The sequence below is a fragment of the Notechis scutatus genome, chromosome 3, assembly GCF_049901735.1.
Source record: "Notechis scutatus isolate UNSWTSFEM ecotype Mainland chromosome 3, rNotScu1.2, whole genome shotgun sequence".
NCBI classification, from domain to species: Eukaryota; Metazoa; Chordata; class Lepidosauria; order Squamata; family Elapidae; genus Notechis; species Notechis scutatus.
The window spans coordinates 178,975,041-179,002,642 of NC_142011.1; the positions used below are offsets into that span (position 1 = coordinate 178,975,041).

Genomic DNA, 27,602 nt, shown 5'->3' on the forward strand with positions numbered 1-27,602 from the left:
GAAAGAATTCTGTTGCACTATTTCAAGAACGCTATTGACCCAGAAGTAAAAAAGGCCTGTAACATTAGAGGAATACTTGAGACTCTGCAGGATTGATATGCAATGTCCTTCAGGCTAGACAGGGAAATCAACCAACCCCCCCAAAAAAACAACCCTCCTGAAGACCCTCCTAGAAGAGCTGTGGCCGGATGGCCTCTGACCAGACCTGCTGAAGCTGCTCCTACCCGACCCCCAAAATGATAAAGTGCTATTGTTGTGGCCAGGATGGCCATAGAGCAGCCGACTGTCTGGCTTCTGCACCTGTTTCACAAGCTCCGCAACTGAGGCCGAGTACAGCCACCAAGGGTTGAAGAAATCCACAGAAACCTCCAGACACTAGCCGGTTTGCTAGACACACTGTAGAAGGTCCCCTCCACACAGAAGGGAACAATGAACTTCAGGCCTGAGAAATTCTGGCCAGAGAAGCCGATGAAGACAATGACCCTATGGTGAGTGCTGCCATCACTCCTTTTACAGTCAAAGTGAAGTTGGTGGTGTCTGACATGGGGGAGGCAGGGGAGATAGAAGCCATAATAGATACCAGGTGTTCTAGTTGTCTTATTGGCCTCCCCAATTAGGACTAAAAACTAAAAACCTGAAACGCCCAATCAGGTTTGAACAAGTAGATGGGACTTTAATTGGGGGAATCCCGGCCATCCAAATGACAGAATTAATCAAACTAGAGATGGGAAGACACAGTGAACTCATACATTTTGTAGTGGCTCCAAGGATGTCAGAATCTGTCATATTGGGACTTGCTTGGCTGGATAAATGGGCCCCTACCATCAAGTGGGAGGACGGATACCGAAAAATCATAATTGGGGTTGGCCCACTGCCCCCCTTCCTCCCACAAAGGAACTGCCACCCAAAAAAGATCCCCAACCTGAAGCAGCAGCCACCACATCAGACTCTCCTCCAGGTGAGCCCCAAGTCCCCAAACAATACAGGGACTTGGCTGAGGTGTTTAGCGAAGAGGAATGCAATGTTTTACCTCCTCATCGAGCCACTGATTGTGCCATAGAATTAGAACCAGGGGCAAACTGCCAAAATCAAAGATGTATTCCATGACACCAGCTGAAATGAGTTGAGAAAATACATTGATAACAATTTGGATAGAGGTTTCATTGAACCTGCCAAATCTAGGTTGGCCGCCTCAGTGCTGTTCAAAGAAAAAAAAAGATGGCGGTTTAAGATTATGCATCGATTTTAAGGGCGTGAACAGGGTATGCATAAAAAAACATGTACCCCCTGCCCCTCATGAAGGACTTATTAAACCAGCTGTCTAAAGGCAAGATCTTCACCAAACTAGATGTGAGAGAAGCTTACTACAGAGTCTGCATAAAGGAGGGAGACGAATGGAAAACTGCTTTCAACTGCCCTCTGGGTAGTTTCCGAGTCATGTCTTTAGGACTCCCCCGCAGTATTTATGCAACTCATCAATGAAGTGTTACATTCACACCTATACAAAGGGGTCCTCGTCTACCTGAATGACAGTCTTATATTCAGTGAAACCTTCAAAAAAACATGTCAAATTGGTCAGCGAATTCCACAAAGAGTCACTAGATTACCTAGGCTACTGAGTGTCCAACCAGGGAATTGAGATGGAGCCTGGAAAAGTGAGAGCGGTGTTAGACTGGCAACCTTCTAAAACACGTAAACAACTTCAAAGCTTTTTGGGGTTTGCAAATTTCTATAGACAATTTATTCCTTCATTTGCTGAGGTCGCTCTCCCTTTATCAGAGTTATTGAAAACTGGGCCTTCCCCGGCCAAACCAAAACCCAACCAACCCCTTGCTTGGACAATGGACTGTCAGAAATCTTTTGAAACTTTAAAACACATATTTGCGCTGAGCCCATCCTCCAGTCCCCAGACCCGACCAAACCTTTTATAGTCCAAACTGATGCTAGTGATGTGGCTGTCATGGTGATTCTTCTCCAGAAGAACTCTCAAAACCAACTAATGCCTCACGCTTATGTGTCCAAAAAGTTGACAGACACAGAGCATAGGTGGACAGTTTGGGAAAAAGAAGTGTTTGCAATATGATGGGCTGTACTATCTTGGAGGCAGTTCCTGGAAGAAGTGAAGGAGCCTTTTGAGGAGTGGACTGATCACAAGAACCTCGAGGCTCTAAAGACACCTCGAAATCTATCACCTAAACAAGTCTGCTGGACACAATACTTCACAAGGTTCAACTGTAACATGAAATATATTCCAGGGGCAGGGAAAACATACTGGCAGACACCCTGTCGAGAAAACCCCAATGTGACAGTTGCCAAGAGGAGGTAGTGCAAACTATGATATCAGAAGCCCAACCCACAGGCCAAGTAACCACCGAGGCCAAGCCAACCACAGTACCAGATGCCTAGAAGACAAACTGACAACAGAGTTGAAAGTAGCCCTTTTGACCGATCCCTGGTTTGTTGAACATCAAACCGATCCGACAATGAATGAACAATTGGCTTGGAAAGGGACAAAAATTTATGTACCCAATACTCTAAGACTAATGGTACTGAAATGACTTGCGGTTGGAATTCTTAAAAAGCCTGCATTTAGTCAGGAGACAGTTCTGGTGGCCAAAAATGAAATCTGATATCGAGGACTATGTGAAAAACTGCTCAATTTGTGCCACAATGAAACACAGAACTGGAAAAACCCCTGGCCTCTTTCAACAGGTAGTTGAACCAACGAAGCCGTGGGAAGAAATTGCAATGGACTTTATCGTAGAGTTACCTGAAAGTGGAAGAAATACCATGATTTGGACTGTTATCTATTTATTCTCCAAGCAAGCCTACTTTACAGCCTGTAACAGACTGCCTTTGGCTAAAAAACTTGTAAAACTGTTCGTGAAGCATATCTATAGGCTCCACGGAGTACCTCGTAGAGTAATCTCAGACCGAGGTATACAGTTTACTGCTAAGTTCTGGAGGGAGTTTTTGAAGTCCGTTGGGTCGCCCCAAGGGCTTTTCTCAGCATTTCATCCTGCGTGCAAAGGGGCAGCAGGGATGGCCATGGTGGAACAATACATTAGATGCTATGTAAATTATCAACAGGAGAACTGGGCGGAGCTGTTGCCATTTGCAGAAGTTGCTTACAATAATGCAGTACACAGCAGCACAGGCTTGACTCTGTTCCAAATCAACACTAGCATGGAAGTTGTCTCTATGCAGGAATTACCTAGGGAACCCCCAACATCCATGTCTTTAATGGAGTGGATGGACTCATTAAAGAAAGGTTGGGAGGATACAAAAAAAGCTTTGACTGAAGCTGCTGAGGAATATAAAAAACAAGCAGACAAACACAGATCCCTCCAACCACCATTTAAAGTAGGGGACAAAGTGTTTTTGTCAACTAAATATCTCAAATTGAAACTGCCCAGTAGGAATTTGGGCCCTAAATTCTTAGGTCCATTCCCTATATCAAAAATAATCAATCCAGTGACAGTCCAATTAAGTCTCCCACAGCTATTGGGGAAAATACACCCAGTGTTCCATAGTAGTTTATTGAAACCTGCTGTAGAGTCGAATCTAAGGCCGATACCAGCAGCTCCCCCCAAACCTTCAATTGTACAACATGAGAGACATTATGAAATAAAGAAAATCCTTGATTCTAGATTATACCGAGGGAGATATTTGGTGTTATGGAAAGGTTACCCTTTGTCAGATGCTACTTGGGTAAAAACTTGGGATGTACATGCAAATAGATTGATTAACCAATTCCATGAAGAATTCCCTGACAAACCAAAGGGTCCCCTTGGAATGGGAAGAGGGGGTTAAGGGCATCACATTAACCCCTGGTTGTGTTTTGTTTATTATCTCTTTAGGAGGTGAATTTCTCAAGGGGGACGTCTGTCAGTTTTGGAAGCCATATTCCATGCTGCCACATAGCCTGAGAAAATGTGAGGGGGGGGTGATTTCAATTAGTAGCTCTAAGTAGACAAAATAAAATTCTTCTGTTAGTTCAACGTTATTTAGTGTGGCGCGGGATGAAATAAGGATCTTACTTTTGGATGAATCGTGATTGGGCCATGTGATGTGATGACGACCAAGGGGGGATGGATTTGTAGTTTGGAAATTGTGGAAAGCCTGAAAATTTTTAGATTCGGGATTCCACAGATGTGCCAGGTACTATTCTAATAAAGGTACTTTTGAGATATGTTTGTCTCAGAGTTACTGATTAGAATGGATGTTTGCTGGAATGCTGACACACTGCTTTATATATCTTAAATTTGGTTAATGAAAATAACATCTCACCAACATCTAATATCTTCCATTGGCATAGTTGAGTCTTTATAATACTTATCTGTCCTTGCCTTTAGAAAAAGAGACGTTAATGCAAGCATTCACTTATATACAATGAGTCAACAGAACACTGAAATCAATCAATCAAAACAATTCTTCCTATGCATTGAAAATTACAATTTCAAAAACTATTGGAAGTGCTTTGGGGCATAAGTACCCCTCAGGGCTATAGGCTGTGTACTTAGCATACTTCAGTGATATTTATAAAAATGTGAATGTTTAATTTTCAGTAACTTTTAAGAGATTTAAAAGGGGCCTGTTCTAGAATTTATACATACAGCAATCATTAAAGAAAACAAATGGAATGCAGAATATTATCTACCATATTTTTCCTCATGAGAAGTACTTATAAGCCTGCATACTAAGAAAATATTTGATGCTTGTTACTGTTCTATTGTTTTAAAATGTGTTTTAAATTTTAATTGTAATATATGTTTTGAATTGTGAGCTACCCAGAGTCATTTGTTGAGATGGACTGCTATGGAAATCAATCAATCAATCAAATAAATAAATAAACAAACCCTATATACTAATCACCAAACTCTAGTAAGTTTAATGAAACTTTCTCTCAGCTTAATGTACTTAGGATTTTGATAATATTTAATATAAACAGTTCTAAAATTGGAAATGGAACAATATTCTTAAATTAAAGGAGGGAATTTATATTTTTTCTGTCCCATGTCCCATTTCTGACAGCCATTTCTAAGCCTGAGTCTTAGATGCTGGAATGAGCCCTTCCAGAAGATATTTAACAAAACACTTCTGTCTCTTCCCTTCCCCAAAATTTAGAGGTATTATCAGACAGCAAATACAGTAGTTTGAATTTCTTCACAGGTGGTTGTTCTTATTTCCATATCAATACTTAATGTTTGCAAAGGAAGGTCTATGTAAATGAGATAAGTCTAGTCACGATTCATATCTAAATTATTGACTACATTGGATAGAGAATTTGAAAAACTAAATGAACAGGGGTTCTTCTACATGCAGAGTTCACATCATAACGAGACAAGGGTTAGTTCAACAAACATGATTAAAACAAGTCACAACATAATGTAATGTGAATGCAGCCATGGTATGATAGACACTGGCTAGCAGGTGTCACCATTTTTAATCTAGCAAGGAGTATTATACTTTTTAGCAAGCATCCTTAATAACACCTGCCTTTTCAAACCTGATTACTGTTATTCAAAGACCATTCTGAAACACGACCAGTAAAATATGCAACATTTGCTCATATGGATACCGTTGACTGTGTTTAATTAAGTACCATGCCTGCAAGTCCAATCCACTTGAAGAAGTATTTTAGTGTATTTTATCAGGATAGAAACTATATTAATAGTAACTAGAAAAAACCATTACATTCTTCCCTTTTCCCCCTCTTTGAACAGAATAATGCAGTTGTGCCTCTTAATAGCATTACAATTCTGAGATAATATAGGAAACATACTATATTTACTAATCTATAGTTTTCTTTTGATGCACAGTTAACACAGGTTATTTAAACCAAGGTGTCTGGATAAATTAATTTCTTTCCTAATTTACTCTATTGGTGGTTTATATTGCACACATCCAAAATGAACTGAAAGTTCATTCAAGCTGGATTCTTTGCACTGTCACTTCTCCTTTTCTTTTATACATATTAGTTGCTGCAGACTTTCAAACACTCATTCAATGTTGCTATGTGACAAAACTACTAAAGAAACGGAAGTTGCTCAGATGGAACTTGAGCATTCAGTAAGAGAAATTATACACTCAAACTTTATTCTGGCTTCTACATTCAAAAACTCCTGCTGAATTATTATTTCATTCAATGCTCTTTAAAAAGCCAAAGGCTGATGTAAGCAAATAACAGAATCAAGGAAGAAATTGTGATCTATATTTAACATAGTCTAAACTCCTTGGCTGATCTTGAAATAACTAACCAGAGTTAAATCAGGTTAAAACATGAATGAAAACCACTAAGAAATCCTAATGTTGATTTAGACTGCATAGTTTTTTTTTTAAATAATCCAGGAAGAAAGAAGTGGAAAACCATTTCAGTGTTATAATTTCAACATTAACTTCATGTGTTCATTTAGAACCATTTATATATTCTGCCCCATTGTAATATCATTTGGATATATCTATTTGGTCCAGTGGTGGGATTCAAATATTTTTGCCACCGGTTCGGTGGGCGTGGCTTGGTGGGCGCGCTTTGCACGTGTGCACATACTTTGCATGCATGTGCGTGCCAAATGCACACTTTGTACAGGCGCAGAGGCATTCTAACTTGCCTCCTGCAAGCCTGCACAATCCCGGTCGCTTCAGAAGCTGCCGTGCAGCACTATTCTGTGCCCCGCAAAGCAGCTCCACTTCAAATTCAGTGGATAAAGGTGAGTATAGGAGCCTGGGTGGGTGGATGGGCCCAAAAGCAGAGCAGTGGAGTGAACTGGTTCGGTCTCCGCTGCTCAACGCTACTACCAGCTCGCCAGAACCAGGCTGAACTGATAGAATACCAGTCACCAATATTTGGTCACCAATAACTAAGCATGATCTGAATGATTTTTTAAACTTAAATAAAACAGAATTGGTGCTTAGATATTTAAGATGTTTTTCTATTGCATGGCTAGCTAATCTTGCACACTAAAACAGGTGCTAGAGAATAAGGACAGGAATGGCAATAGCAAAACTTAACAGTACAACCATATTTTCCTTTACAAGGGTTACTATGGTTGGTTTACTCTACAATGTGAACTTCTTGGATATGCCTTAAATAAATCTCTGCTTTTGATTACAAAGCTTATCCTAAGTGTAAAAAATTATTAGCCATAAATTTATATTAAAAAATAATAATAGTAGGGCATCTTGAACAATGAGTTCACTACTTTCTATCCTGATAAAGGACTCATAATCTATTTACAATGGGAATAGGCAGTATGGGTCTGTTAAAATCCAACAAAGTAATCTGCAAAATTTGGCAACAAAATAGCCTGATTTTTGCATTGTTATTTCTTTTCCTTAAAAATTGTGGGAATAGGAATGGGAAAGACACCATTCCCAGATGTAATTCATCCTTCCTGGCTCAAATTGAACTTCAAAATTGAACTCTAAAATTTGACCATTTTTTGCAACTGAATTCCAAGGGCATAATTTGGGGGTCTTTTGGAAAACTAAAGGGTTTATGGTGAGAAATGGAGGGGTTGATCTTTTGTTCCAATGCCTACCTTTAAATGACAAAATTGGGCAAAAAAGAAAAGTTTGGTGTCTTCTAGTGCAGGGGTCTCCGACCTTGGCAACTTTAAGCCTGGAGGACTTCAACTCCCAGAATTCCCCAGCCAGCTTTGCTGGCTGGGGAATTCTGGGAGTTGAAGTCCTCCAGGCTTAAAGTTGCCAAGGTTGGAGACCCCTGTTCTAGTGGCATTATTTCAACTTTCCAGTTCATTAAAGCAGGTATCTCCAGACTCTGGGACACAGATCGGTACTAGTCCATGGTCTCTTAGAAATCAGGTCACCCAACAGGAGGTGAGCAAGCAAGCGAAACTGAAACTATCCCACCCACTCCAGTCCATGAAAAAATTGTCTTCCATGAAACCGGTCCCTGATGCCAAAATAGATTGCTGAATTAGAGGGTTGTACTGTAGCCATAGGCACTCCTATAGATTTAAAAAGTCTCCCTTTTTAATAGCTGTGGTGAGGACTTTCCATCTATCTTCCCCAGCCTGATTACAACAAAATTAGACAGCGTCTAGCCAGAGGCAGCTATCTTTAGAACACAGAATAAGAAGTTGGAGGGGACCTTGAAGGCTTTCTAGTCCAATCCCCTGCTCAAGCAGGAGACCCTATACATTTCTGATGGATGATTGTCCAGCCTCTTTTAAAACCTTCCAGTGATGGAGAACCCACAACACTTCGGACAACTTTGCTTCAGAAGTGGGATGCTGCCCAGGGGTGGGATTCAATTTTTTTAACAACCGGTTCTGTGGGCGTGGCTTAGTTGGTGGGTGTGGCTTGGTGGTAATAGGACTGGCTGAGTGTGGCCAACTCAACATTGAGACACACATCTCCTCGCCTGGCCTCTCGTGACTGTGGGGATGCTGCAATAGTCGTAAGTGTGAAAAATGGTCATAAGTCACTTTTTTCAGTGCCACGGTAACTTTGAAGGTCACTCCACACATGCAAAGTACCAGCAAAGGAGGGAAAAAAAACTCCAGAGAAGTTCCAGAGACAGGAAGTCTAGTCCTGCCAAGAACGTAATAAGGGTTAATGGAGAGGCAGTTTCTGTAAGCAACACCAGAATGTTTCCTTCCTGCCTTTCTTACAGGATTAGGCCAGTAATTTCTTCTAACAACCGGTTCTCCGAACTGCTTAGAATATTAACAACCGGTTCTAGCGAATAGGTGCAAACCTGTAGAATCCCACCCCTGATACTACTAGTTTGGCCCAGTTCTGCCGAACCTGTAGCTCCGAAGATCAGCTGAGACCAAACTGGTTCGCTCTGATGATCTTCTGTTCTTCTGTTTGGCCCACCCGGGCTCTAGGCTGTCCTTTATTTCCTGCTTTTTCAACCTCAGCTGCCTCGTGCGGCACAGCTCATTGCTGCGTGAGCGCTGTGGTACACACAGGGCTTGCAGGAAAATATGATTTTCAAACATTGCGCATGCGCATGTACCGTGCGTTTGGCACGCACATGTGCAAAGCGCATGCTCACTGAACCGATTATTACACCGCTTGGATCCCAACCCTGCTATGCTTCTAACAGTTGTTACAACATGAAGCTTCTAGCACCAAAAACACTTCTGCCCATGAATTTTTTAAAACAACAAATAATTAAGGAGAATTTTAAATGTTGTAAATAGTTGCAGATCTTGTATCACTATTTCCAACAATCACAAATTACTTCCAGAACACTGAATGCCTTTGCTTGACTCGTAGAAAAAAAAAGAGTAAAAATTTAAAAGGACATTTATGTACAATTTATTGCTGTCAAAAACAACTTCACTCTTCTAGAAGTAAACACACAATTTATATATATGCATGTTTTGAAAATGTTTGCATTATTTAGGGCGCTTGAAAAAACTGAGGACTTCAGTTGTTATAGAACATCCATCTTATTCATGGAAAAAATGTTACAGGTCTGGAAGAATATTATCTATTTTGGTAATTATTTTGAAACTCAGTGTATGAAACTTAATAAATTCAACTAAGTAGATTGCATATGATAAAAATATATTTTGTTTCTCTTTTTATGAAATAATCCCTTAATCCCTTTTGTATATTATAGTTGTAAACACTCTCTAGTGCCATCTGGTGGATCTGATATAAACTGCCTATTTAGTAATCAACATAGGACAGTTTTTCCCTGCGATATTCTTAAGTTGGACTTTGAAGAAGCAAGATAGGAAGAGTATCGATGCTTCTGAATGAGATGTCATCTGTCTCTCTCAAGGACTGAAATATTAAGGATTTCCAATTTGAAGGCCTATTAATTCCAGTAGGATTTTTGTTAGCCATGTATGAAGTTGCACTGCCCCAAACAGAATGCTTCACAACCTGACGGTCCACTTGCTTCGGCTCAAGGAGTACTTGGGAATTCCGGTCAAGAGAGTTTTGGCACAGCTCTGTTTTGTGTGAGATCTGTGATATTTTCCTGGACAGGAAATGTTATTCACTATCATTCATACCTTATTCACTCTGACTGAACTATTGAATTGTGTTTCATATATAGCTGCCATTGAAGAGCATTTATAAGCCACAACTGGCCCAGAACAAAGTGGTTCAAATAGTTATAGATGTATCTCATGATGCCCACATAACACTTATACAGCACTGGTTGGCTTTTGGCTTTGGGGTAGAAATCAAGGTGCTGTTGTCACTTTTTAAAGCAGTGCATTGGCCCTGACACTGAAATGCCCTCTTCCTACCTGGCCTCCAGGAAATACGGAAATATGGCTATTTTATCAATAAAAGAGAATATTTTAGCTCAAGGTTGAAACAATGGGTCCTTAGTGCTCTATGAACCTGGCTGTTTTCTTACAGACATTTCATTAACCAAACTAGGTTTAGTTCATTCACCAAACTACAGGTGATGCTGATGATGTTACCTAGTTTGGGTAATGAAACGTCTGCAAGAAAACAACCAAGCTCAGAGTCCTTCACAGGCTGTTTCATCAAGGCATATAGACTGCTTCACTATAATGATCCCTCCTGAGGAGGAATTTATTTTATTCTTCTGCATATATCTACTGGTGTTATAATAAAAAAAAGCTTTTAAATTCAATTCATAATGTTTAATCCCAGTTACAATCAGAGGAATTTCATAACTACTCAGAGTCAGCTAACTAAAGTAGCCTATAAGTCTTGAAAACAAATTACACACATTCCTCCTACCTCAAATCAGACTAATTCACACAAACCCCTAAATAGATTCCCAGTCATCTACTGTATTGGGTACTTAAAATCTCTACAAATTTCTTTGCAATTCAGGTACAAAGCCTGTATTTTAAAAAAACAGCCTTTATTACTCTAGTTTTAAGATTTTGCATCTCTTTTATGTGTGTGCATACATCTTTTTTAAACACACTTGCATATTTTACATAGACACACATGTGAACATTTGAACCTTTTAACATCTAAATTTCTTCATTTCATTTAGAAAAAAAATCAAGGGAAGTCTGGTAGCATCTTTCTATTAGCAAATTTAAATAAAAGACAAAAAAAAGATGCTTGATTTTTTTTTTTGCTCTGAGTGGGGCATTAAGCTTGATGAGCAACACGTCCCCTTTCAGTGATATGTCATTATAAATCACTAAGATATTTCACACCTCTAAAGGGTTAACAGTGAAATATCAAGGCCTCAAATCACTCACATCTTTTTAGCAGTGAGTAGATGAGTGAGTGAGTTCCAAAAATGCCACTGTGTTTGCTTTTTACACCAACTTCTTAGGTGACAACCAATACAAATTCTCAGAAATGAGCCTGCAGTCTCAATGCATGCTGCAGAAAGTGCCTCCATCGGAGAACAATACACACAGAATGTCTGCAGTAGCGACAAGCATATAATTTATGTTTAGCATATTTTCACAACCTTGTGAACGCCTCAATGCAAGTACATATAATGCTTGATTTACAACTGGTCACTCAGTGACCTTTTGAAGTTCTGTGTTCTGACCCATCTCCCCAAGCACGACAAACCCTTTGACCTGAACTCAAAAAGATTCCTTTATAAGGAATGCTTATCCCCAAAGTTAGGGTAGGGCTTCGCTAGCAGCGGTGGCTCTTTCTTCCCAGGATCGCCCATGCCCAGGATTCGCAGATGCATCGACACTGCCCAGGCACTGTTCCTCCTCTTCTTCATCAACCACCTCCAGATCTGTCTCTGTCTCTGTCTGTCTGTCTGTCTCTCTCTCTCTCTGCCAGCTCCATTCCCTCTTCTCCCTTGGAGTTCTCAGGCTGCCTTGATGCTGACCCTGACTCCCACGCCTCCTCCTCCTCTGCTGGTGGATGAGCTGGAGGCTGACAGGCCACAACATTCTGTGAAACCCCGAGATTTCAAAGTTCTGACCGCTCCCCGTGGTCACATGACTGCATTTTGCATGATTGGCAACTGGCCCCTATTTATGGCTATTTGCAGTGCCCCGTGGTCACATGGCTGCAATTCATGATGGTTTTTCCAGCATTTAAACCAGCAGTTAAACTGGCTCATAGAGAACAACGGGTTTGTTTAATGGTATACAATTAAAGACCACATTAAAAAAAAAGTTGTAACATTGGGTCCAGTCACATGGTGCACTGCATTATGACTGTTACAACTTAAGATCATAATCACCTGGCTCAATTACCATCATAGTGTATGGACTACCTGTACTATGCCAAGGAAGGAGAAGGGGGAAAGGTTTTCCATTTATCACGCTGTTGCCCCTAATTAACTTCAATATATGTCTGATTCAGATATTATATTTTATTCTAACAAACCATGGCTTTAAAAATTAGCTGTCTGCTCACGTTGCCCATTCTTCATATGCCCAGCTTAGATATTTTTAAAAAGTATTCTACTTTACCAAACAGGAAAGCCAGTTTATAAATAGCATAGGAAACCAAAATCAGATCAGAGGAATTGTGGCTTTAAACGATATATAAAGTTTTGCAATTGAAATGGACCTTGAACTAGTGGCTTTTCCCAATCCCTTGTCCTGTTTCTGCACCAGAATGCAGAATGAAGGTTCTGTAATTGAGACATCTGGAGAAAAACTTGAACAACATGAGTCTAGGGAGTTTTCCTGCCTGCTATGCATATAGAAGGCCATTGCTTAATGTGCTAAACTACAGCTACTTTTATTAATGATTCTCATTATTTATTCCTCACAAAATGTAAGAGAAGATTGAACAAAAATTACAAGAGTTATTTATTCCTGTTCGACAGATACCAGATGCACTGAAGGTTGCCCAATAAATCTATATCTTCTATAGGATTCTAAGATTAGTGTTCACTAATGACCTTCTCATCTGGCCTTGGAGCAACTTCCTCCTAGGAACCTTGCCGCCCTCCCCATTAGCTCCAAGCATACACTGTGACTTGGCTTCCACCTGTGACCACAAGGCATTTACTGCAACTCCCGTATTGTCTTTGCCCTCCCCCCACCGTCCTGTCCACCTTGGCCCTGCTGGTGCAGAGCAGAAAGGGAAAAAAGGTTCTTAGGACTTGGCTAATTCTTCTATCAGATGGCATAGGATCTCCTGCCTTGAGCAGGGGGTTGGACTAAAAGACCTCTAAGATCCCTTCTAACCCTTGGGTTCTATGTTCCACTTGCATCAAAAGCATTACAGTTAGTTTTCAACTTACAGCCATTTATTTAATGACTGTTCAAAGTTACATCGGTACTGAGAAAAGTGACCAGTTCACATATTTACAACCCGTCTCCATAGTCACAGAATCAAACTCGGATGCTTGGCAATTGGCATGTATTTACAATGGTTGCAGCATCCCAGGGTCCTGGGACTATTATTTGCAACCTTCCTCAGCTTCTGACAAGCAACATCAATAGGTGAAAAAGATTCACTTCATGACTTCATGATTTATTAAACAATTGTAACAATTCACTTAACAACCATGGCAAAAAGGTTGTAAAACAAGGCATGACTCACTTAACAGCTGCCTTGCTTAGCAGTGGAAATTTTGGGTTCAGTTGTGGTAATAAATTGAAAACAACTTGTAGCTGAGTTATTTGAAACACTGAAACAACAGAAAGAACAACACAAAATAAACTCAGAATTTTATCAATTTTCTTCTCTATTTTTTAAATTTCTGTACCTTGTGGGAGGCACATCAATGTTTGAAGATACAACTTTGCGCTTCTGCTCAAGAAGACAGATAGAACGAGTATTTTCTTTTTCATGATCATGAATTCTGCCAATTTTTTTGATGTCTGCTGTTTTTGAATCTTCCTCCTTCATAGCCAACACAAAAAATTGCTGATCTGAGAGTTTTTGATTTAGATCACTTTTTAGGTCTTCCTTTTGAAATGCTGCAAAGGTCATTTCACGTTTTATGCTGGTTACCTGAAAAATAAAATACATACATTATCAGATTTCTCACAATTTATTTTAAGAGTGAGCAGACTGGGTTAGCCCTGACCTTGCTGACCTGGGGTACTGGATATTTGATTGACTTTGTTGATGGTTATTTTGTGATGTTCAGCTGCTCTGTGTTTTTATTTTATATTATGTATTTTATTTTTTTATTTACTGTACTGTAACCCACCCAGTGTCACATATGTGAGATTGGTGGCCACATAAAGCAAATAAATGCTACTGTAAATTTGGGTGGGTGACGGATTGGACATGTTACTCTATTTACAAAATTAGGATATGTAATTTATTATAGATCTTTCTTGTAAAAATCAAAGCTGTTGGCCAAAGTTGTGGCCAGCATATTTTGATATTAGAACAGTACTTGCTATAGTAAAAATATCTCTGTAATGAAGCTTGAACAGGATACCTTGCCATTAAAAACAACTTTTTAGCAAAGAAAGAATCTGCATAATTTTCTATTTATGTTTCATTTATGATGTAACTGTGGAGTCATTTGACAGGTAGGAGAAGCTTCTAAACAATTTTGATCAGCTTTCTATATTTTTGATATCAGAAAATATTATCTTCCTACTAGACAAAGCAGGCACTGTCTTACCCAAAATTATCATGCCTGACCAGTTGGGACACATAGAGAGGCACTCATTAAGGTCTTTTACTACCTCTACCATCATCACTACTACCCCTTGCACTAGACATTCACAGAAATGTGGGTCAGAAGGCAGGACTTTTTGAAGGTAACACCATTTCTGGAAACCTGAAGGCATCAGGCACTTGAAGACACCAGAAACATCAGAAGACATCAAAACTTTAAGACATCAGGCACCTGAAGATACCATCAGGGCATCACTCCTAATTTTCAGAAACTCCTAATTTTCAGAAACCTACCCAAAACCTTTCTTATAAAATAAGATAGTGGTTTTAATGCTGAGCTATAGAGGTTGACAATTTCATCTTAATTTATTATTTTAGTTTTGAACGTCTGTGGAGATTCTCAGTCATCCAGGTCATGGTTGTCCCAAAGGTGCTTTTTCAAGAGGCAACTAGACTTTATGGTTTTTTTCTCGCTGTCTGCAAGGAGTATACATCTTTCCATTCCCGACCATCCCGTCAAAACTGAAGAAGCTTCTTGGACAAGAAGCAAAATGTTTTCAAAGAAAAACCAGAAAATCCAGTTGCCTCTTGAAAAAGCATCTTTGGGTTTACATTTCAATATTATTATGCACTGTATTTCAAGAGAAATACATTGTTATGTAGGATTTAGAACCATAGGATTGGGGCTTATATACACTGCTCAAAAAAATTAAAGGGAACACTTAAACAACACAATGTAACTCCAAGTCAATCACACTTCTGTGAAATCAAACTGTCCACTTAGGTAGCAACACTGATTGACAATCAATTTCACATGCTGTTGTGCAAATGGAATAGACAACAGGTGGAAAGCATAGGCAGTTAGCAAGACATCCCCAATAAAGGAGTGGTTCTACAGGTGGTGACCACAGACCACTTCTCAGTTCCTATGCTTTCTGGCTGATGGTTTGGTCACTTTTGAATGCTGGCGGTGCTTTCACTCTAGTGGTAGCATGAGACGGAGTCTGCAACCCACACAAGTTGCTCAGGTAGTGCAGCTCATCCAGGATGGCACATCAATGTGAGCTGTGGCAAGAATTTTTCCTGTGTCTGTCAGCGTAGTGTCCAGAGCATGGAGGCGCTACCAGGGGACAGGCCAGTACATCAGGAGGCGTGGAGGAGGCCGTAGGAGGGCAACAACCCAGCATCAGGACCGCTGCCTCCGCCTTTGTGCAAGGAGGGCCAGGAGGAGCATTGCCAGAGCCCTGCAAACTGACCTCCAACGGGCCACAAATGTGCATGTGGTTGCTCAAACGGTCAGAAACAGACTCCATGAGTGTGGTATGAGGGCCCGAAGTCCACAGGTGGGGGTTGTGCTTACAGCCCAACACCGTGCAGGACGTTTGGCATTTGCCAGAGAACACCAAGATTGGCAAATTCGCTACTGGCGCCCTGTGCTCTTCACAGATGAAAGCAGGTTCACACTGAGCACATGTGACAGACGTGACAGGGTTTGGAGACGCCGTGGAGAACATTCTGCTGCCTGCAACATCCTTCAGCATGACCGGTTTGGCAGTGGGTCAGTAATGGTGTGGGGTGGCATTTCTTTAGGGGGCCGCACAGCCCTCCAGGTGCTTGCCAGAGGTAGCCTGACTGCCATTAGGAGCCGAGATTTGATCCTCAGACCCCTTGTGAGACCATATGCTGGTGCGGTTGGCCCTGGGTTCTTCCTAATGCACGGCAATGCTAGACCTCATGTGGCTGGAGTGTGTCAGCAGTTCCTGCAAGACGAAAGCATTGATACTATGAATTGGCCCGCCCGTTCCCCAGACCTGAATCCAATTGAGCACATCTGGGACATCATGTCTCGCTCCATCCACCAATGCCACATTGCACCACAGACTGTCCAGGAGTTGGGGGATGCTTTAGTCCAGGTGTGGGAGGAGACCATCCGCCACCTCATCAGGAGCATGCCCAGGTGTTGTAGGGAGGTCATACAGGCACGTGGAGGCCACACACACTACTGAGCCCCATTTTGACTTGTTTTAAGGACATTACATCAAAGTTGGATCAGCCTGTAGTGTTTTTTTCCACTTTAATTTTTAGTGTAACTCCAAATCCAGACCTCCATGGGTTGCTAAATTTGATTTCCATTGATAATTTTTGTGTGATTTTTTTGTCAGCACATTCAACTATGTAATGAACAAAGCATTTAATAAGAATATTTCACTCATTCAAATCTAGGATATCTTATTTTTGTGTTCCCTTTATTTTTTTGAGCAGTGTATATATTTTTGTAAGCCAGCAAATAAATAAAGCACATAGGAGATTTTGCTAGTCTGCATCAGATGAATGCTAATATTAAGTTTTCTTCAAGTCTAAGTAAAAGGTCAAACATTCTTTTTCTCAGGTTATTCTATCTCATTGGATTCTGCTTGAGTTCTGAGATCACCACTCCAGGTGTCAAATAAATTATATAAATTAAATAAAACAATTATTATGTAGATCAGGCTTATTTGAAAGTGAATATGTTCACTGATACTTCTCTTTTTTCTTTTTTACCCCGAAACATCTTTTAAAATTGGACTTCATGTTAAATACTGTATATATTTATCACTAAAACTTTCTCCTCATGAAAAACCACATGATTGTTCCCTTTTGTAAGTTTAGGAGTTTAGGGATAATTTGTCAATTTCTTTGTTTTCCAGATTTTGGGCAACTGATTTGAAAGTACTGTGCCTTCTTTTAATTATTTGTTTGCAGATCTGGACTGAAGGGGAAGTTCATAGCGGTTTACATTCTCCAAGCAGCAGAATAATGTACTAAATAATTGAAGTTACAATCAGGTTTAAATTCATTTTTGAAGATCTGGTGGTTAAAAGAAGGATTCGCAATACAGAAAGATGTATTAATTTTGATATGACACATTTAAAGGATAAAACACTACAGAAGTCCTGATATGCACATCTAAAGATTAAAAGCAAAAAATATTTTTAAAATCCAGCAGCTGTTTCATAAACAAAACTAGAACAATTATTTAAGAACATAAATGATTTCCAAGCTTTTTATCTTTTGATATACAGACAAATGACACAAGACTAAGAAAATATATTTCCCCTATATTGTAAAGCAAAAGGCTCATAATATTAAATAAACTATTTTCAGAAGTAAAACTTTCACCGAAATAATCACGAACATGTTTGAAGGAAAAACAGCAGAAAAGAAGTTGTTTGACAGAGAAGCTGATTTTCAACCACTTAGCTATACAGAAACTTGATGCTAATTCTGAGACAATTCATTAAATCTGTGTAACTAGATATTGATTTAACATGGCTTTGCATAAGATGTCTTCCTAATGGTGATTAGCTAGCTGTGTATATCTTTTAGAAAGCATAATATTTATTTTTATACATCATTAGGGATCCATTATTTGGGACATGCAAAATACCACAAAAAGAAATTAATCAGTGTTTGGATAGCAGCACAATTAATTGATTAAAGACAATTGCCAGCTTAAGAACTTCAACCAGCTACTATTTCATGACACATTAACCTAGCTATTAAATGATATGCTGAATTATAAACTAACCTTGTGCAACATATCTAGGCTACCCATAGTACTGTACATGTTCAAAAGATGTGTGAAGTCCATTATGTAGCTATTTTTATATACTGGTATGTATGTGTAAATGTACCAATAAGTGTGTGTGTGTGTGTGTGTGTGTGTGTGTATGTTTGTATACATATGTATGTATGTAAGTACATAAATTCACAGATTCAGTATTATTTCCTTATGGGAAATAGGAACCATGAACATTTTTCCCTAAACCAAATTTATTTCATATGCTCACCATATTTGAAAATAAGTGAACATTAAAGTATGCTTTTGAAATATTTAAATTGCTTAATAAATATTTTCAAAACCATGTTTTTGGAAATTCTGCTTCAAATATCAATATTATCTGGGCTTTTTCCAAAATGGAAAGCTTATCTATGTAATACTATAATCCTCTAGTTACAGTCATTCATTTAGTGACTGACTGTTCAAAGTTACAAGTTGAATACTTATTTTTTTATTGAATTTTGTTTGTATTGTGTATAGTTTTATATAATTTTATCTTTTTAATGTTGTAAGCTGCCCAGAGTTACCATGTGGTAAGATGGGCAGCCAATATATTTAATAAATAAAATCTATATTGTTAATGTATTGAAATAATTTAAGGCAGATGCATCCAGCTGACGGTGATGGGATATAGCAGCAACTTCTCTCATGGTTTCCTCTTTTTACCTATCCTGTCTTGGGTGACCTGAATTCATTCAATTGGCACAAATAATTCCTCATGAATTAATTCAACACAATGTAGCCCAACTGTTATTTATCCATGTCCTCCTACTTTTTCCTACCTTTTCCTAACTTTCCTACCTTTTTAGGAAAGTTGCCTGAAATAAGGCAATCATAAACAACTTCTATATTGTCAAAAAAAAAAACCTACACAGATCTGCCACAAAATCACCATGAGTACAGCCTGATTTCCATACTTTATTTATTATTGAACGGAAATATGATGCCCTTTTAAAGCCAGATTGGTACATATTTAGGATCTGGACCAAGATTTGTGGACTGCGGAGTAGGAGGAGCATCATTTACTATCCTCCTTAAGCAGCAATGTCACTTGGGATTTTGCCGCTACTTTTCATAATGCAGATGCACTTATTTTGCCACACACTAGGATAGTGCACTCAATTTCTTATTCATATTAAGAGGACTATAGTCAAGAGATACTAGATGACAAAAAAACAAGTCAGCTTGATTTGGGTTAAGATAGTTCAGAGCAGTGTTTTTTCAAACTTGGCAATTTTATGTTATGTGGATTTCAACTCCTACTGGCTAGGAATTCTGGGACTTCCACATGTCTTAAAGTTGTACTGTTAGCTCTAGTATCATGATTGCAAACCTAGTATCATGATTGCAAGAAATGGTTCAACACTGAATATTCTCAGTCTTTCAATGTGTCTTTGCCTTCCTGGTTCAATTCACTACAAGAGACAGAAATGTTCTGAGACCTGAAGTGCACACAGCCCTCACAAGCACATTGGAGCAGGAGTGCTGTAAACTAGAAGCATGGTTTCCAATTGCTTTGAGAAGTGGAACAAATTGAAATGTTAGTACTGAATTAGGTAAACATTAAAGAAATTTTTTCAATCCCATCTTCAAATCTTGCCATCCTCATACTTGTGATTTGGGTCCACCCACGTTGTGGCTTTGAGCCTGCTCTAGGTATTAAACACAGCCATTGTCCTTCAAGAAGTAACTAACCTCAACACAGAGATCATTAAACACTACAGGGGACAGATTACAGGAGACAGAATTCACAAGTTAAAGTACTTTTGAGAATTCTTAAAACACTCACTTTTGGACTGTAAATCCCAAGCATTCTACCATATACCATTGGAGGAGTCCCGTGTTGACTGATGCCGCAAAAAATCAGAAGAAAACCAATAATTTTTGCTTATGCATGTTACTAAAATTTGTTTTAGTAAAAACTAACAAAATGGTTAGTTTTGGCAAACTATGGCAAAATCCCTACCATATGTTAAAATGAGAAGTATAATTGAATGCATCTTGAGTAGTATAATTGAATGCATTTTTCTAGTTTTGGGAACTTTCCATCAAGTTTACAAAATAATTTCCGGTGAAATAATTAATGATGTTTCAGAAAGTAAGTAATTTAAAGACATTAAAGAGTATTGTATTCACTGAAAGTGACATATGATTGTATATACCTAAGCATAATATGTTCAGAAATATGCCAAAATGTACTAGGCTATGAAGGGATAGAGGATTCCTGCACTGATCATCCTGACATGCTTCTTACATGTGGGGGTTTGTTAGTGCCAGGTTTGGGCACAACCAGGAACATCCCAATAATCCCCACAAAGAGACAAGATTTCTGCAGATTAATGAAGAATCATCAATCAATTACACCCCAAGCTACAACATTGAAATAATCCAACACTGCCTATAAAAAAGAGATAAAGAAGTTGAAAGTCCCATCTTCCATTCCATCAAAGGTATGTTTAGAAAGCTTTCCTGAAATTCCTTGTGTATCCAATCACACTTGGCCAATAAAGAACTCTATTCTATTCTGTTTTGTTACTTGGTCAACTATAAATAGGTTACTTGGTTCATAAGATTTGTTTGACTAAAAGACTGAATGTGTGATTCTTATACTGCTTAAATAAAGCTTTTAAAATCTGCCTGTAATCTTTTGGTACTACTGGACAGCTCACTGACTTTGCTGTTGCGCTGCATAAAAAGATTCCTTATTCTATAGGAGAAGGCAAATCTCTTGTTACATCTGTAACAACAGCAAACATAATTTGAAGATGGAATTAACAGTATATGCAATATGATAGTTAATAAAACAAAATTGGCAAAAATAATAAATCAAACTTAGAACAAAAACTTAGAGTTTTATAAGACAAAACTTCTAAACTCTTATTAAATGATGAGCAACTCAAATATCATCACAATGATCATCTCAATGGGCAACTCAAATATAGCACAACCTTCCTTTCTACGTTTCTTTTACAAGTCACTAAATTTCAACATCACAAAGTATAGTGCCACTATTTTCCAGAGTGCTAAAAACAAAAATACAAAATAAAATTGGCATGCAAAATCTCAGTAGGCTTAATATAACTGTTTCATTTTTTTTCCAGTTACCCTTACATGAAAAGTTTAGAACAAAAATCCACATTAGCTATGGTCTTAAACCAAATATGGCCATCACCTATATGACCTTCATAATTGATAAGCAAGTCAGAAGTAGAGAAAGAACAGAAATGAAATGCCTTTAATTTAATAAATATTTTGTTTTTAATGTTAATGTTTTAAATCAGGCGTGTCCAATCTGTGGCCCATGGGTGCATAGTGTTGAGGTAATTCCCAGTTAGGAGAATGAGCGCATACAGGGAGATGTATTTGAGAGTAGTGTTTGAATAATACACATACAGCACACAGATACACTGTACAGTAAATGTAGGTTTTTACTTCCAGAAACGTTAATCAAAGTCCAAAATAGGCAATCCAAAGTCATTCACAGGTCAAATCAGTCAGTTTTCATTCAGGGATAATCCAAATATCAAATTCCAGTGTCAAAAACAGTTCAGTATCAGACTTACATTAAATCTAGTAATATCAGTCAATTAGAAGAAATGGAGCAATGGCAATACTTTCCAACAGAAGGAAACAGATACACTCACATTCTCTTCTGAGACTCAGACTAAACAACCCAGGTTTCTGGCTCCATCTTATGGCCGTTTGAGAAACCACACCTAATTACAGTTTTGCATTTTCTTAAAGATACAGTTTTAAAATGTTTATCCTGGTTTATATATTTCTAACCCAAATAGCTGTTAGGTTTGACTACTATATTCCTAACACATGTGACTCTAGACTGTTAGTAAAACAGCTCCACAAGACATAAACTTTTAATATTATTATGTGATTTATATACATTAATTATATTATATATATTATATGTGGCCCGACAGCAGTGCAGTGGCCTAGTATTGAAGACACTCGCTTCCCACTTAGAAGGTTGAGAGTTCAATCCTATGCAGTGACAGATGTTTCTCTGCTGCAAACTCCATGTAGGCACCAGGAAGGGCATCTGGCCAGTAAACGCTCAGCTCCATTCAACTCCACCCCAATGAAAAGGGATTACAAGATTGTAAAAAGGAAAAAAAATGCGGTCCAAGACAATTCCTTTTCACTCAGGGCGGCCCAGGCAAAGTAAAAAGTTGAACACCCATTTTCGAGATGGAATATCTTTAGGTAAAAAATTAAGTTGTTCTACTTTTCCTTGCTTTCCAATACAACATCAAATATGAAGTCTTTGACTCTGCAGGTCACTTACAGTGCCAAATGATAGTAATGATAGTAATGAAAGAAGTATGCTCTACTGTATTCTATGATGCTTACCCCCTACTTATTTGCTTTGTTACATATCCCATACTAAGAACTAATAATTTTAGCTGACAACTATTTTTTGCCAAGTCTTGAGTAGTCAAACCATATTTATTGCCTGCCTGTCTTTTATATTTCTTCCACCTGGTATTCTGACTTTTTATGTATTGCTACATTTGGAGCAACTCAACTTAATTTATATTTAATTTTTAATTGTTAATAATTCTTTATTAAACATATTAATTAAATATGGTCAAGGCATCTGAAAAGGGTGATGTCTAAAAGTAGTACCTAAAATAATGAATTAGGAGAATCACTGTAAATGTTCAACACAAACTGCTTTTTATATTGTATTTGTGCAAGATATATACAAAATAAGTAGGACTGTATGTACTTTCATCAAGTAAGTACCTGAAAACTAGCCACAGCCCTCTACTAACTTTGGTTGCTTCATAAAATAACTAAGCAAAGCCACACCTGGTTAGTGCTTGGCAGGGACATCATAGGAAATATTTAGACTATTGTCTAGATTGGAAAATAAGAAACAAAAGCAGTGCCAATATATTCCTTCCATATTTCAGGAGGGGAACCATATAGAAATGACCACAAGACCAACCAAGGGTTAAGCTCAACTCAAGCGAGACTTATTTGTAAGTAAAACTGTCTTCTCTCTGCAATGTTGTGTATCAGGAAAGACTTTCAAAGCAATTTACTGCCCAAAACACATTTAAGAACACTGATCTTCAGTGATATACCCAGTCTAGTCCATAATTGCTCCCATTTTTGTATTATGAAAAATGAATAGTATTCCACCATCAACCAAACAATATATAGACTTACAACAGTTCATTTAGTGACTGTTTGAAGTTACAATGGCACTGAAAAAAGTGACTTATGGCTGTTTTTCATACTGTTGACAGTTGCAGTGTCCTGGGGTCATGTGTTCACCTTTTGTTGCAAGCATAGTCAATAGGGAAGCCAGATTCACTTAACAATCATGTTACTAGCTTAATGACTGTAGTGATCCATTTAACAACTGTGGCAGAGGTGGTATTCAGCAGGTTCTGACCAGTTCTGGAGAAACGGTAGCGGAAATTTTGAGTAGTTCGGAGAACCGGTGGTAACCTTTCCCCAGGAGTGGGGTGGGAATAGAGATTTTATAGTATCCTTCCCCTGCCATGCCCACCAAGCTATGCCATGCCCACCAAGCCATGCCCACAGAACCGGTAGTAAAAATCCCACCACTGAACTATGGCATGAAAGGTTATTAAAGTGGGGCAAAATTCATTTAGCAAATATCTCGCTTAGCAACTGAAGTTTTGGGCTGAATAAGTCGAGAACTACCTGCATTTCTTTTCAGGTTACTTGTAACTAAGATTTAGTTCCTAAATGTAAGATAGCGGTAAAAGTTACTACTAAAAACAATTTATTTTTAAAATAATAAACTTACAGAAATAATTTAAGTACAATATACCATTGCAAGGAACTCATATATCCTTTGCCACTACTACCCATAGTAGTGGCAAAGGATATAAAAGGAACTTGCTTTTATTTCCATAACTTCATATTTTTCTACTAAGGAAGCAATATTATTTATTGTACATTTCCTTTTCTTTAACCATCACATTGAATAAAATTTTTTGCTACAGAACATGTTTTTGTACATAAAAAAACAACCGCAGGAACTTCTGCTAAGGTAATGAAGGGTTAAAAAGTCAAGATAGTGTTGTAATTGTGCAGCTGAAGCCCTATCACTTTTGTGTATACATATTAATTCATAAACAAAGGGGGTGGAGTTTCAGTCATTCAGTTGTGATTACCATTCAAACTTTTTTGATCTCTTCATGGACGCCCCTGGAAAATACCATGGAGATAAAATATTTCTATTCACCCCCCTGCTTCTCAATAGATTTTTTTTAATTACTAGTTCTAATTCAAATGATCAGAAAATACTATCTGAACTAGTTCAGTCACCAGAAGTTTTAAAAAAAACTGACCCAAATGTACACACACACACACATTGATTTCAACATAATTTTTGCTAATAAATCCCTTCTTCAGATTTCTCTAAGTAGCCTGCTTGTTTACTCAGAATACCCACTTTTTAAAAATGTCTTAATTGTATATAAATATATTGAGGAAACTCTGCTGTAAGCAGTTTAGGAGAAAACAGCATTTCCACTGGATGATAAGTTTGCTGAATAATTTCCTTTCTTGCACCATGAATATTTGATCCTTTTCTACATAGTTTAGCATAGAAATGTTTTTTTACACAAAACTTTGCTACTTCTTGTTTTGGTCAAGTTTATTCTTGATAACAGCAAAAGTTTTGGCTCCACGAGCAACTACTATGTGTCAGGAAGTATATAGCAACCTGCATAAAAATATGACATATACACTACCAATATAATTCTTTGAGAAAGATCTAAGGAAAGGCAAATGCAGGTTGTGTTTATTTATGATAACTTAAGGATATGAGCAGTGTTAATACATTAATCATCTACCTTATCTGATTTTTTTTTAGTGTTGGTTAAATAATACAAGAGAAAAAGATGTAAAGTGAAATGCCAGCAACATATATTATATATTCCAATTTTTCTCTTACAATAAAATTCAAATAGCTAAAACATGTAAAGAACATTTTGTTTTGAAATTACACAACAAAATGCAAGAAAACAAAAAAGTAAATTAAAAAATATATACAGCAGGGTCAGCTACTACTGAAAGCTTTTTTTCCTTGAGCATATTTCTAAACAGCAAAATGTTAAATAGTGTTAACTAGCACTGTAAGATGCTTTCTGAATAAAAACTCATTCTGGAAAACTATTGATATAACTAAGCATACTTAGTTATTGTTCATTATCTGAATAAAAACTCAAGGTTAATCAAAGCACATAGGAAATGAGAACAGAATAGAACAGAATTCTTTATTGGCCAAGTGTGACACAAGGAATAATTTCAAATTATAAAATATGTAACTATGTTGAAGATTTTAAAATTCTGCATGGAAATTTTGAGAATAGATCCAGTAGAAAATCACAGGTTTGCTGAAGAAATTGCAGATTTGTTTCTCTGATGGACATACTCACACACTAACTTTCAGAACAATAACCAAGCTTTAATTGCTTTTGCTTTTCTAATATATCTTTTGTTTTCATGTCATAGAATATATTAGGTTTCTTTGCATCTTCCCAAAATGTAACCTGTATTTATTTGAGACTCAGATTTATTGAACTTACTATTACCTTTTGGGTGCTTTAATACACGAACTACTCCTAAGCATGTATTAGAACTGCAGGGTTTATATACAGTTGGTTTTCTTGCACTACAGCAGTTCTACCGGCTGATGTCATTTTTACCTTCTTCCCTTTTTGGCATTTCCCTTGGCCTTTTAAAGCTTTACTATTGTTTCTGTAACATACGCTTTAGCTGCATGTATTTCAAAGCTGTGTGTGCCCATATCCCGGCTATTTTTTATCATTCTCTCCAATGGTCACTCCAATCTTGCCCTCTTCCATCAGCCAGCCTTTTTATTTCCATTAAAATTGTTGATTCTGGATACTCTCTTTGGTCTAATCATAGCAATCATCCAGCGGTAAATTATCTGATCAGGCACAACAGACTTTGTTAAAGGGTTCATTTTTAAAATACTGTAAACAACAGCCATCTTTATTTGCACTACACGAGTTAACTGTCTGAGTTGGGGAACAAAACAGGCGAATGCCAACCCTGCAGGGCTGTTAAACCAGCCTGTCATTCCATTCTCTTTCCTTGTTTAAATTCGACTGACCATGCATTTTAGAAATATAAAATAAAAAATGGGAACACCCTTTCTGAACATCATTTCTTCTCAAAATAAGATAAATACTGAATACGAAGCCCATTGTTATACAACCTGACTCGCACAGAAATCCCTTCCCCGGACCTAGACATTTTAGTTGAATGAAAAGCAGATGCAACTGCCCCCAACCACCAGGACAGGATCAAGAAGCTCTGCCCTTCTGTTACAAAGGAGGGGTGGGATACTAATCTTCCGCGAAGCAAAGACACTCTAGGTATGCTCAGACACCTCCTGCTCTTTGCACTCCCTCACCCCCTTTCTAACCCTGATTTTGCAACTTGGGGCTGACTTAACCCTGCCTCAACTTCCAAGTGGCTGCGCGTGGAAGGACCCCGCTGTCATCAATCACGAAGGTTCCCCCCCTCCCAAAAAAATAATAACCTGCCGCACTGACCCACCCAGCCCCTGAGCCCCTCACCCGCCTCCCACAGCCGAGCCAGGAGGAGCCTCTGACGGCGGGGACGCTTTTCTCGCGACGGCGACGCACCTTCAGGCTTACCCGGGCAGCCGCGTGGCCCTTGCCCGACCCGGCCAGCTCCTCCGCCTCCTCGGCGTCGTCGTCCTCCTCGACGTCCACCACCACGTCCTCCTCTTCGTCCTCCTCCTCGAGGGCGGCCGCCGAGCCCTCGCGCCGAGGCGGTCTCCAGGAGTTTTCGGTCTTCGCTATGCCGCGGCCGCCCGATTCCGGGAAAGGCTGCGCGGCCGAGGGCGGCCCCGCCGTGTTCAAGCGCCGGTTCCCCAGACTGGAGCGCTTGGCCAGACGCCGCGCTTGCATGGCCGCGCCCAGCACCGCTCAGCGCGCCGCACCGAGGACGAGTGGGCTCGGCTCGGCTCGGCGGTGGGCAAGGCTGAGCAAGGGGGCGGGAGCGGCGGCGGCAGCTGTTGCCGCTACAGCCGAGGCACTCGCGGCAAGGCAGCAGAGGTGGTGTAGCCGCCGCCGCCGCCGCTTACAGCGGATGCGCTGGGCTGGACAGGAAGGCCGGGCGCGCCGCTGCAGCCATCGGACGCTTTGGCCCGGCGGGGACTTAGGGACCCTGTTGGGATAGCTCCCCTCTGCAGGTCAGCGGCGCTTCCCAGATGTTGGCGAAAGGGCGGGCGAGAGCTGGGTGGACGGACTGAGCGGGGTCTTTTGCTAGCCTTTCCCTGCGGCTCGCTAGTCCTCAGCCCCAAAACCCGGACTGGAGTCGACTGCCTCTGAAATGCTAATCGCCGGCAGTTTCGCCTGCCCGCCGCCGCTCTAGTTAACACGCGTCGGCTGAGGGACTGCTGGGCTGGGAGCGCCGGCTACGGCCTTCCTCGCCTCCCAAGTGCCCT

The 27,602-nt window shown here is 39.3% G+C and overlaps 1 protein-coding gene across 4 annotated transcripts in view; it reads right to left on the reverse strand.

Moving 5' to 3' along the window:
* ZNF704 (zinc finger protein 704) overlaps positions 1–27,602 on the reverse strand; it is a 50,684-nt gene extending 23,082 nt beyond the window's left edge. For 2 of the 4 annotated variants that reach the window (XM_026691360.2, XM_026691353.2), the window contains exons 1-2: positions 26,776–27,602; positions 13,625–13,872 (exon numbers count right to left, since the gene is read on the reverse strand). In XM_026691360.2, coding sequence (XP_026547145.1) covers positions 13,625–13,872; positions 26,776–27,063 — 536 coding nt within the window. In that variant the 5' untranslated portion in view covers positions 27,064–27,602. The remainder of the gene's footprint in view (positions 1–13,624; positions 13,873–26,775) is intronic. The other 2 variants (XM_087961931.1, XM_087961932.1) reach the window with 2 other exon arrangements.